Raw genomic sequence first — 13,193 nt, 5'->3', positions numbered from 1 at the left:
TCAAAATACTGGGTGATAAGGAAACAAGGTTTTGCATCATTTCTTCCTAAAGGAGAAAAAATAGGAAGGAGGGTGGGTGGAGATGTAAATTCAACAATTATTGCAAAAGGCTAGGAGATTGGAGAAAATAATGGCACCATGGGAACATCAGAGGGGTCAAGGAGGACCCAGATCTGTTTGGTTGCACTGACTAGAAGGAAGCACAGGGCAAGGACTGGCTCACTCTCTGAGGGAAAGCAGTGGTTGCGGGGCCATTGTTCCAAGGGACACAGGGTTTGGAAAGAGCAGGGGACCAGCAGTGTCAGGAGAAGAAAGAATTGTTATGTCAGGAGAAGGCTTCTGGAGAATATTGGTCTTGGGAGACCAGATTTTAAGCTTCATACAACAATTTTATAAAAAGCATTACTCAGGTATAATTGGCAAAAAGTGCACATATTTTAACTGTACAATTTGTTAGGTTTTAATATATGTATGTACTCATGAACCATCAGTACAATCAAGATGGTGAACATACCCATCACTCCTCCAGGTTTCCTTGTTCCTCTTGATAATCCCGCCCTCTTGCCGTCCCCATCCTCCACACCCCAAGCAACCACTGATCTGCTGTCACTATTGATGAGTTTGCATTTTCTAGATTTATAGAATGGAATCATACAGCATATACGTTTTTCTGGCTTCTTTCACTTAGCATAATTATTTTGATATTCATATATAGTATATATCAACGTTCATTTAAAAAATATAACTGAAGAGTATGCATTGCATGAATATATCACAATGTGTTTATTTATTCATCTGTGGATGGATGTTGAAGTTGTTTCCAGGTTTGGCTACTTCAAATAAAGTTGCCACAAACATCTGCAAACATCTGTTAAAATTATTATTAAATGTGAGCTCTGTTAATGAATATGAAAGGAGATGGAAGGGTCATGAAATGCTGTTCGCAATCCTGACTTCCTTATGCTTGAGCTAATGACAGATCCTTTCACCACTTAAAAAGATAGGAGACAGAATTAGTTCAAACACATGGCTGGGTGCAGTGGCTCACTTCTGTAATCCCAGCACTTTGTGAGGCCAAGGCAAGCGGATCACCTGAGGTCAGAAGTTCGAGACCAGCCTGGCCAAGATGGTGAAACCCTGTCTCTACTAAAAATACAAAAATTAGCTTCGCGTGATGGCACACACCTGTAGTCCCAGCTACTAGGAAGGCTGAGGTGGGAGGATCGCTTGAACCCAGGAGGTGGAGGTTACAGTGAGCTGAGATGGCACCACTGCACTCCAGTCTGGGCGACAAAGCAAGACCCAGCTGGGTGTGGTGGTGGTGCACACCCATAATCCCAGCTACTAGGGAAGCTTAGGCATGATAATCGCTTGAACCCGGGAAGCAGGGGTTGCAGTGAGCTGAAATCATGCCACTGCACTCCAGCCTGGGTGACAGAGCCCAGACTCTGTCTCAGAAAAAAAAAAAAAGGTTTTGCGTCTTAAGTCCCATAGGTGCTAATAGATACTAACAGAAGAGGAGAACTATTGTTTGAGTATACTTCTGTAATCCCAGCACTTCGGGAGGCCAAGGCGGGCGGATCACGAGGTCAGGAAATCGAGACCGTCCTGGCTAACATGGTGAAATCCCGTCTCTATTAAAAATACAAAAAATTAGCCGGGCGTGGTGACGGGCGCATGCAGTTCCAGCTACTCGGGAGGCTGAGGCAGGAGAATGGCGTGAACCCGAGAGGCGGAGCTTGCAGTGAGCCGGGGATATCGCGCCACTGCACTCCAGCCTGGGCTACAGAGTGAGACTCTCTCTAAAAAAAAAGAAAAGAAAAATAGAAGATGGGGTGAGGTGGGGGTCGCCTGCTAGAAGCAAGGGCAGACTGATTGAAGGGAGGGGATAGGTGGTATGCTTCCGTGTCTCCACAGTGTGATGCTTTTTCTCTAGCAGTTGGCAAATTGAGGCCAACTGATAATGAGATTAAGCTATCAAGTACTAAACATAGGATCTAGCACATAGATACCAAAACATGTTAGCAATTATTAGCTAAGTATTAGGGGTTCCTCCTTTGAGGCAGACGAGGGTATAGTTTTCTCATTGTGAAATCAGAAGCCAGATGACTGAAAAGTATAAGCTTTTCCTAGAGCTGCATGAAGTCTTCTCAGGGATCTGTCCTTCCTTGACTCACAATCCGAGGTGATCGCTTCGGCTCAGAGACTGAAATTGGTGATAACTGGAAGACTCCCAAAATACTATTGAAATGATGAATATTATTTATTCTTTCATTAGACTGACAGCTTCCTGGGGGTAGGGTCAGACTCTTATATGACATTTTATCCCAAGAATCCAGCACATTGCAGAGCAGGTACAAGTGCTCAGAACAAGTTAAGGCGTTATCTTTCCTTGGTAAAGAGGCATTTACAAATCACACCTAAGGGTAGGGAGCTTCAGGCCTTTCTGAGCTCTCCCTTGCTAAACTTCTTTGGGCGATTAACTTGGCTCTTTGGGTCAAAGGAAGTATTTGCCTTGCTTCAGGAAGTAACTGCTACCTCTAGGGTATGGAGACTACTAGGGGAAGATTTTTTTTTTTTTAACCAAGACTACCATATGAGTGATTTGGGCTTGAAAAATATTTTTTTCGCTTGTGAATTTATAGACAAAAAAAATTTCTGACAAAGTCTTATGTAAAGAGAGAGAGAAAAAAAAAAAAAAAACCCCAACAGGACAAATATTTGAAAATTGTCCAGGCTTGGGAAATCTCATACTCATCTGGCAAGAAGGGCAATAACAAAAATAGCAGCTCCCAGAAAGGGGGCACAGACAGGTTAAAGGAGCTCTAGCTGGTTCCTCTAAAGATGGAAAAAGCTCCAGAGATGGAAGGCACTCTATGGCTGCATTGCTGACTTTGCAGACAGCAAGGTGAAAAAGGGAATAAACCAAAGAACAAAACCTATAGAAAGGCTGGGGGAAAGCAACAGCAAGGAACAGAAATGGTAGGAGTAACAACGAGGGAAATGCATGTCTACCTTGTGACCCAGAGCAGTACAGGGAGGTGGGGAGGAGCAGTATCCTGGGGAACCCAACAGGCAGAAGTGTCTAACCTGAAGCCATAGGTCTCCCAGCGGCCCAGGTCAGCCTGTAGCTGATGTGATTGGACTGGGTATTCCCTCCCTGGAGAAGTGAGGCGTGAATAAACTGAAAACAATTAAAATGGTGGTGGTCTGCAGTCTCTTCCTGCAGAGGAAAACAGCTGGTGCAATCTGAAGAGGGGCACACACGAAGGAAGCAGAGGAAAGCAGACTTTTAGTGGAGCTCATGGGAGCACTACGGGATCACATCCAAGAGCTAAGGGAGAAAGAAGGCCAGAGAATGCCTCTTCTATACAGGAAATGTATAGGCTCACAGGGTTCACGTCAGTCCCTTTAGAGCTTGAAGCATCAGGAGGCTAGAAACTGAGAGAAAGGAGGCCTGGATGGCTGCTAGAAACTGGGCAGAGTTTGAAGAGGAAAGAGAAAGGTTGGAGCTTCCTTTCAACGTGGCTTATATCTTCCATCCACATTTGGACTCTGGCTTGTCACCACCATGCCTGCCTCTGCAGGGTGGGAGATGGGAAGTAGCTCAAGCCTGTTGCAATTCAGTTGCAGCCAAGCCTACAACAACACCAAAAGTCAATCTCAGTTAGAAAATATATAGCCTTTTTTTGTCTTTGCATAGGGAATCACTTCAAAAGAATAAAATGTAATTAAAATCAGAAAGCAACAGATCAACAGATGACTTCACAATTTATTTTTTTTTTCTTTTTGAGACGGAGTCTCACTCTGTCGCCAGGTTGGAGTGCAGTGGTGCGATCTGGGCTCACTGCAACCTCCGCCTCCTGGGTTCAAGTAAATCTCCTGCCTCAGCCTCCCAAGTAGCTGGGACTACAGGCGCGCGCCACCAAGCCCAGCTTTTTTTTTTTTTTAGTAGAGATGGGGTTTCACCATGTTGGTCAGGATGGCATCGATCTCTTGACCTTGTGATCCACCCGCCTCAGCCTCCCAAAGTGCTGGGATTATAGGAGTGAGCCATCGCACCTGGCCCCACAATTTAAAACTTCTATGAGAAAAATTAAACAAAAATTAAAAGGCCATCTGGACAAATACATGGAAGTTTGACAAAACTAATAGTCTACTATAAGTAGCTGATACATATTAAAAGACTCTAAGAAAATACACAAAATAGGGAAAAGGTATAAATTGGTAACTGACAAAAGTAGAAATTAGAAATTCAAATGGGTAATAAATATAAACAATGTTGAATGCAGATTAAAACATGTTTGATGATAATGCAAATATCAGATCAAAAAATTATAATCTCCAATGCTGGCCAACACATGGCAACACTAAATGATTTTCCAAGCGTGAATCAGTACCTCTCCGGAAAGTGGTCATTATATGTCAAAACCTTTGACTTAGGAATTCTACTTCTAGGATTTATCGTAAGAAAATAAAAATAAGACCATACTCATCACAGCATTAGTTATAAAGCAGAGACAAAAGCAATTCCAAACTGTCCAACAGTAAGAGATGGGTTAAAAACATCCATTAATTTTCTTTTTAAGACAGGGTCTTGCTGTTGCCCACAGTGGAGTGCAGTCATGTGATCTAGGCTCACTCCACGTCCTAGACTCAAACAATCCTCCCACCTCAGCCTCCCAAGTAAGCTGGGACCATAGGCATGTGCCACCATGCCCAGCAAATTTTGCTATTTTTTGTAGAGACGGGGTTTTGCCATGTTGCCCAGGCTGGTCTCAAACTCCTGATTTCAAGCAATTCTTCCGCCCCGGCCTCCTAAAGTGCTGGGATTATAGGTATGAGCCATCACGCCCAGCCTACAGTCTGACTTTTTACATTTGTCTGACTTTGGAGATTTTTGTCTTAACGCTAGGAAGGTATTTAAGCAGTTTTACTTTTTGTTTTTTTACTTTTCATTAAGATAAAAACTTTTAAAAGTTTCACAAATAGACCAATTCACTTTACTGATTTTCACATCTCTTCAAGCTCTCCGCATGTGCTCTTGGACCCAGGTCATTTATGTCTGTTAGGCTTTCTCCATCCTTCCCCCAGGACTTCTCCCCTGGCTCCCCAGCCTGAAAACATGCTGAAGTTATTCTCATACCAAAATCTATGTATTTCCCAAAGCCCTGTCAACTGTCTCTTAATCTCCACAGTTTATGTGCCCTAGTTTATGACCTATTGCTTGGATGTGAGCAGGCTTTTAACTGATCTCCTTCCTTCCCAACAGCTTGCAGAATAATCTTCCTGAAATAGTCTAATCAGGTTGCTTCCTTAGAGCTACTTGTGAGTTCTCCTTCACCTACAGGATGTCAAAGCTCCTCAACAGCGCAAGCAAAGGCCTGGGATGAACTGACTCCTCCTCTCTTTCTAAAACCACTGCCTCCCATCCCATTTGACTATCCTCATTTGCCTGTTAAAAATCCTCTAACATGGTGCCATCAACCTGAGCTCTCCTTTTGCTCTCCTGTGACTGATTATCTTGTTTCTGCCTGACTTCTTTATCCTCATCCTTCAAGACTCAGTCTGCACTCAGGAAGCCTTTCCAGACCATTATCACCTCAGTGCCCACCCAACGTTTTGCCTGAGATAAGGATTCTCCTCTGTGCTCCCAGTATTACCCTGTAAGTAACTCTACCAGGAAACTTACCAGATGGCACTGACATGTTTTCATGTCAGTCATTCACTCCTCAAGTGCAGGAACTTGCAACTAGTAAAGAATGAGTGCTCAAATGTTTGCTGACAAAAAGTCTGGATCTCTGATGGAACGTTTTAATGTAATGGTTCCAATTTAGGTGTTTAGACTTTGGTTTTTAAAAAATATGAACTGGGCCGGGCGTGGTGGCTCAAGCCTGTAATCCCAGCACTTTGGGAGGCCGAGACGGGCGGATCACGAGGTCAGGAGATCGAGACCATCCTGGCTAACACGGTGAAACCCCGTCTCTACTGAAAAACACAAAAAACTAGCCGGGCGAGGTGGCGGGCGCCTGTATTCCCAGCTACTCCGGAGGCTGAGGCAGGAGAATGGCGTAAACCCGGGAGGCAGAGCTTGCAGTGAGCTGAGATCCGGCCACTGCACTCCAGCCCGGGCGAGAGCGAGACTCCGTCTCAAAAAAATAAAATAAAATAAAAAATATGAACTGGACCTTATAGTACTGGTATTGTTACTTTCATTTGATATGGAAGACAAACAATACATTTGATACAGCTTTTCATCCAGCACTTACAGTCCAAAAACAAACAAAAACAACAAAAAATAGCCTAGAGGATTAATGACTTTTATTATTGCTGATAATTTTATACTTAGATTTTAGCTGGCATGTCTGTGGGTGACATACAATTTTTTTCTTCTCGTAAAGTACCACTATATTGTCATTCTCGGTGTAGCTCACTGCCCACCAGACCTAACACTATGTATTTTAGAATCTTTGATTTCCTATCCAAATACTATTCGTTTCTCCTTTTTCCATGCTGAAGGAGCTCTATACTTCGTACATAAGAGAGTATCATTTCTCCAAGATCCCCTTTTTCTTCAGAGAACAATTAGCCTTTCAGAATACAGCTTCTCCTGGTTAGCTCCAGATTCAGGTCTCAGCTCCAGCTCCTGCCTCAGCTCCTGAATAGCTGGGATTCCAGGCACGTACCGCCATGCCTGGCTAATTTTTGTGTTTTTATAGAGACATGATTTCACCACATTGGCCAGGCTTGTCTCAGACTCCTGACCTCAGGAGATCTGCCTGCCTCGGCCTCCCAAAGTGCTGGGATTACAGGCGTGAGCCACCGTGCACGGCCGCCACTTTTATAAAAATACTGTCAAGGATCACCTTAGCCTTTCCCCTGCGGTAACTGGTCTTGGAAAAACATCCTTTGTTTTCCCATGCTTCAGTCTTGAAAGTGTTCAATTCTTTATAGAAATAGCATTTCACACCATGGCAAAGGGGTTTAGAAACAAGACATACTAATTTACCTAAGTCTTTATTTATTTGGCTCTAGGAAGAATTTGCATGAAAATGAGCCTGTATGGCAGGTACAGAATGTACTGTAACAGCACCAGAGAGGTACATCCTCTCTCCTCTACAGAGCCTCAATGTTTAATACATACATGTGACTTTAGTCATAAAACCACATAGTCCAGGAAAAAAGAAGCCCTTTAGAAAAAAAAAAAAATCAGTTTAGAATGACTTTCAAATTGACCATTCCTTTTCAAATACTTAAATTCAAATAACAGATACATTCAGAGGCCCAAATGTTGGCATAGAATAAAATCATGTTCATTTATTTTTTTCTGCATCTTAGAATTAGAAGGCATAAAATTAAATATGTTGAATGTAATAAATTCATCCATACAAGTGCAAGTCTCCAGATATAATGCATTTTATGGCAGATTTATTATTTTAAAAATGTACCAGTAAATCAAAAGAGGGAGTATGTCCATTTAACTTTTATTGAAGTGTATGTAGGAGGTCTTCAGAAATCAAATGTGAGCATGAAGATATGGCCAAACATAAAATCTATCAAATTCAGTGAAAAGTTGCTGACTTTAAATAGTAGTTGTAAGAATGACCAATATATATTCTTTGTTAACAACCCCTCACTCTACAGTAAAAAATAAAATAAAATAAACATTCAGTAAACATTCTTTCCTAAGGTAGTTTCCCTTATATAGCAGTGATTTATCCATTTCTTTGTATACACAAATTTGTTGAACATACCAATCAGTGGTTCTCACAATTGAAAAATAAAAGCACAAAAAAGTTTACAATCCTGTACAGGTAAATAAAAGATCACCTTGAATTAAACTGGATCTCCTTAAGGGCATAGTATAGTTTCAGTTTCATTACCTATTACATAATTAGTTTCTTACATACAAATATTGACATATTTGGCTTGTGCTTCAAAGCCTTTGTGTCTATGAAGTCCATGTCAATGCAGCTCATAACTGGAAGTCACTGGGGAGTTCTTTGCTGCTGCTGGGTTTAACCTGATCGTGCATTAGAGTCTCCTCAGCACCTGTTGTGGTCCTGCACACCTCTGGGGCATCGTCAGTGTCAGGATCCAAGCCTTCAGGGCAGGGAAGTTTTAGCAACTCTTCACGAAGCTGAGCAGTGTGACGCTATGCAGGAGAAAAGGACTAATGTTAGAACTGTAAACCCTCTAGCACAACATCATTTGAGGCAGGAACTGAATTTCAACAAAGCCCAAAGCATTAAGCCTACAAATGTTTACTGAGCGCCCCCTTGTGCAAGCCACTGGTAGAGGCACTTGATACAGCAGGTAGTAAGCAAAACTGACAAGAATCCTTAACCTCAAAGTAACTGATGTTGCTGAAAAGACGTCAGTAACCCACCAGTAGATCCTACGCATGTTCCCAAGCTATCACAGAAATAGCATTACTGACAACTTAAAGGACATTATTAGATACATATACTCTTTTATTTATTTATTTTTGAGACGGAGTCTTGCTCTGTTGCCCAGGCTGGAGTGCAGTGGCGTGATCTCAGCTCATTGCAACCTCCACCTCCCAGGTTCACGTCGTTCTCTTGCCTCAGTCTTCCGAATAGCTGGGACTACAGGCATGCGCCACCATGCCCAGCTAATTTTTTTTATCTTTAGTAAAGACAGGGTTTCACCATCTTGGCCAGGCTGGTCTCAATCTCTTGACCTTGTCATCCACCTGCCTCGGCCTCCCAAAGTGCTGGGATTACAGGCGTGAGCCAAAGCACCCGGCCTAGATATATATATTCTTTTATTTTGTTTTAAGATAGCTTTGTTTTGTCATTCAGGCTGGAGAGCAATGGCACAATCACAGCTCATGCAGCCTCAACCTCCTGGGCTTAAGCAATCCTCCCACCTCAGGCTCCCAAGTAGTTGCGACTACAGGAATGAGGCACCATGCCTAGCTAAGTTTTTATACAGATGGGGTTTCGCCATTTTGCCCAGGCTGGTCTCAAGCGATCCACCTGCCTTGACCTCCCAAAGAGCTGGGATTGCAGGTGTGAGCCACTGTGCCCAGCCTATACACTCTTTCAAATTAAACACTGTAATCCCTTGATTTGTCATACATGCTGACTCTGGCTAAATATTTTTGAGAGAAAGACAAGTCCATAAATTAAAATAAATCCACTCATACTTTAGTGAATGAAAAAAATATTTATCAGGTAGTAGGCCGTATGTAAAATGTCTGCAAATGTTCACACTAATTTTCCCACTTAATGCTCAGAATAAACCTTAGAAATAATTTTATCATTAGAATTTTTTTTTTTTTTTTTTTTTTTGAGACAAGACCTCACTGTGTCACCCAGGCTAGAGTACAGAGGCACAATCTCAGCTCACCGCAAACTCCACCTCCCAGATGCAAGCAATTCTCATGCCTCAGCCTCCCGATCAACTGGTATTACAGGCGTGCACCACCATGCCCAGCCAATTTTTTTGTGTTTTTGGTAGAGACGGGGTTTTGCCTTCTTGGCCAGGCTGGTCTCGAACTCCTAATCTCAAGCAATCCGCCTGCCTCAGACACCCAAAGTGCTGGGATTACAGGTGTGAACCACTGCACCCAGCCTATCATTAGAATTTTTTTTTAAAATTAAGTTAAAAAGAAGATCTATAGAGATTAAATAAACTTTGCTTTGCTCTATATTGCAACTTAGAGAAGGATATAGGCATGTTAATTGGGAGTGTGTGGTTGTCTACACATGCAAAGATTTGTTTCATAATTTTCTGGTGAGAGAGAAATGACCTTAAATAATCACACCAAAGGCTTTTAAAATTGTGTCGGCCAGGCGTGGTGGCTGGCTCAAGCCTGTAATCCCAGCACTTTGGGAGGCCGTGGCAGGCAGCTCACGAGGTCAAGAGATCGAGACCATCCTGGCCAACATGGTGAAACCCCAACTCTACTAAAAATACAAAAATTAGCTGGTTGTGGTAGTGTGCACCTGTAGTCCCAGGTACTCGGGAGGTTGAGGCAGGAATATCACTTGAACCAGGGAGGCAGAGGTTGCAGTAAGCCGAGATCGCACCACTGCACTCCAGCCTGGCAACAGAGCGAGGCTCCATCTCAAAAATCAAATCAAATCAAATAAAATAAAAAATAAAATAAAATAAAATAAAATATAAAAATAAATTGTGTTAACAGCTGACTTTGAAAATTAGCTAAATAACATTTATAGAACAATTTTTATGTATGAGACACTGTGTTAAATACCAACAACAAAAGGCAATGAGTAGAATGAGGATAAAATCTTTAAGCTTATGGAGTTTAAAATTCTGGCTGAAATTATAAGACACACAAATAGGAAAAAACAACTATACTTTGCAGCTATTTGCAAAGTTTCAAAGCATATTTACACGCCAGTAAGTGAAAATCTCCCTAGCCTTGATTTTCCTTCCACTGTGGACAACAGGTGAAAACACTAACTAGGGAAGGAGAAAGAAAAATCTGGCAATCATGAGGACCCAGTTAAGGTTGGGGATTGAGCTAGTTTGGATATTTGTCCCTGCCCAAATCTCATGTTGAAATGTAATCCCTGTGTTAGAGGGGAGAGAAATAGGGATCATGGGGACAGTTTCCTCCTGGACTGGTGCTGTCCTGAGATAGTGAGTGAATTATCACGAGATCTGGTTGTTGTAAAGTGTGGCACCTCCCATGCCCCTACTCCTTCTTGATTCTGCTTCGTCTTCCGCCATGAGTAAAAGGTCCTGAGGCCTCTTCAGAAGCGGAGTAAGTGCCAGCTCCATGCTTCCTGTACAGCCTACAGAACCATGGGTCCACTGAATGTGTTTTTGTTATAAATTACCCAGTCTCAAGGATTTCTTTATAGCAATGCAAGAACAGTCTAATACAGGGATACTATGATTTTATTGTGGAGTCAAGCTAAACAACTACATACTTTTCTTTCTTTTTATCTATTTTTGAAGAGGGAATTTTGCACCCTTGTTGCCCAGGCTAGAGAGCAATGGCGCAATCTCGGCTCACTGCAACCTTCACCTCCCAGGTTCAGGTGATTCTCCTGCCTCAGCCTCCCCAGAAGCTGGGACTACAGGCATAAGCCACCACACTTGAGTAATTTTTTTTTTTTTTTTTGAGACGGAGTCTGGCTCTGTCTCCCAGGCTGGAGTGCGGTGGCCGGATCTCAGCTCACTGCAAGTTCCGCCTCCCAGGTTCATGCCATTCTCCTGCCTCAGCCTCCCAAGTAGCTGGGACTACAGGCGCCCGCCTCGTCGCCCGGCTAGTTTTTTGTATTCTTTAGTAGAGACGGGGTTTCACCGTATTAGCCAGGGTGGTCTCAATCTCCTGACCTTGTGATCCGCCCGTCTCGGCCTCCCAAAGTGCTAGGATTACAGGCTTGAGCCACCGCGCCCGGCCACACTTGAGTAATTTTTGTATTTTTTTTTAGTAGAGTTGGGGTTACACCATGTTGGTCGGCCTGGTCTTGAACTCCTGACCACAAGTGATCCACCCGCCTTGATCTCCCAAAGTATTGGGATTATAGGCGTGAGCCACTGTGCCTAGCCAATTATGTACATTTCTTGTGCAGCACTCAACAGCAAATGTATAGTTAAAAAGATACAAAGTTGGATTAATTCAGAGATGGAAAATTCCAGGTGACAGTGACACAGAAGAAATAAAGGTATGTGGATATAAGCAAGAGACTGAATGAAAAGAAGCTGGACTTGAGCTAGTTTTGTATAAGTGAAAAACATATCTAAGTAGATATTTGGGGAAGATCAGCCTGGTAATGCACTAAAGGAGGAACTGAAAGGGGGAGAACCTGGTACAAGGAAGCTGGACAAACAGACAAGGCTGTGGGAACTCAACAGAAATCATGAGTTGGGGAGAGGGACAGTCCCCTCATGAAGTAATACTGACAGGACCTAGTACTGACCAGGGGTGCTGGATGAAGGATGAGATACATAATACTTGAAGATTCTAAGACAGAGAATAATGGTTTAAAATCAAGTAAAATTAAGTAAATAGAAAACTAGAACACTTGATTTGAGGAAAATTTCCTTTAAGGAGATGATGACAGAGCATCTATGTAAAAAATGTCGGTAATACAATTCAAGAGAAAGCTAAGAGCCGACAACAGTTTGAAGTGTCACTTTTAGAGAGTAAATGGCCAAAGTCAGGGTTATAGATACAATGAAGAAAAAACAGAAAGAGGAAAAAAAATCATTCTGAAGGCCAAAAAGTATGCCTCAGGTAAACAACTGCTCAGGAAAAGAGAAAAAGGAAAACATACTGAAAGGATTACGAGTGTAAGCAGAAAAGCCAAGATAGTCTACAGATGAAAAGTATACTACAAAAGACAAACATTAGGCAAATGTTATCAGTGTTTTAACAGGTAGGCACAGAGGGAGAGAGGGAGAGAGAGAGAGAGAGACAGAGGGAGAAAGGAGGGAGGGAGGGAGGGAGAAAGGAAAGAAAAGAGAAAAGAAAAGAAAAAAAGAAAGAAAGAGAAAGAGAAAGAAAGAAAAAGAAAGAAAGAAAGAAAGAAAGAAAGAAAGAAAGAAAGAAAGAAAGAAAGAAAGAAAGAAAGAAAGAAAAGAAAAGAAAGAAAGAAAGAAAGAAAGAAAGAAAGAAAAAGAAAGGAAAGAAAGGAAAGAAAGAAAGAAAAGGAAAGGAAAGAAAGAAAGAAACAGAAAGAAAGAGAGAGGAAGAAAGAAAAGAAGGAAGAAGGGAAAAGAAAACAAAATAAAAATACAAAAATTAGCTGGGTCTGGTGGCAGATGCCTGTAATCCCAGCTACTCAGGAGGCTGAGGCAGATGAAACGCTTGAACAAGGGAGGCGGAAGATGCAGTGAGCCAAGATCACGCCTGAGTGGCAGAGAGAGACAGCGTCTCAAAAACAAACAAACAAACAAACCAGTCAAGGCAGGGTTCCATGAAGTGAAATTTAAGCTGAAATATGAATGGAGGTGAGCAAGCATGTGTAAAAGCCTGGAGGAGGGAGAGCACACGAAGTGAATAGAGAAGTGAGCCGGGGTCACTCGCTTTGAGAACTGGAGACAGGGTAACTTTGGTAAAACAGAAGTCAAACTGCAAAAGGTTGATTAGTGAGACAAAGGTTAAAAAATGGAGGCAAGAAGCATCAACTGCTATAGTCTGAGGGTGAAAGAAGACAATCTGTTTCATAATAATAGAGGCAAAATAG

General features: G+C 42.3%; 1 protein-coding gene across 10 annotated transcripts in view; it reads right to left on the bottom strand.

Moving 5' to 3' along the window:
* Positions 1 to 6,998: 6,998 nt before the first annotated feature.
* Positions 6,999 to 13,193, bottom strand: part of BIRC6 (baculoviral IAP repeat containing 6) — a 255,673-nt gene continuing 249,478 nt past the window's right edge. For all 10 annotated transcript variants that reach the window (XM_030920767.1, XM_030920772.1, XM_030920770.1 and 7 more), the window contains one exon: positions 6,999 to 8,155. In XM_030920767.1, the coding sequence (XP_030776627.1) occupies positions 7,976 to 8,155 (180 nt within the window). In that variant the 3' untranslated portion in view covers positions 6,999 to 7,975. The remainder of the gene's footprint in view (positions 8,156 to 13,193) is intronic.

The sequence above is a fragment of the Rhinopithecus roxellana genome, chromosome 17 (genome assembly GCF_007565055.1).
Source record: "Rhinopithecus roxellana isolate Shanxi Qingling chromosome 17, ASM756505v1, whole genome shotgun sequence".
NCBI lineage: Eukaryota > Metazoa > Chordata > Mammalia > Primates > Cercopithecidae > Rhinopithecus > Rhinopithecus roxellana.
Note: the sequence above shows the minus strand (reverse complement) of the source record. Positions and strands in the feature narration are given on the sequence as shown.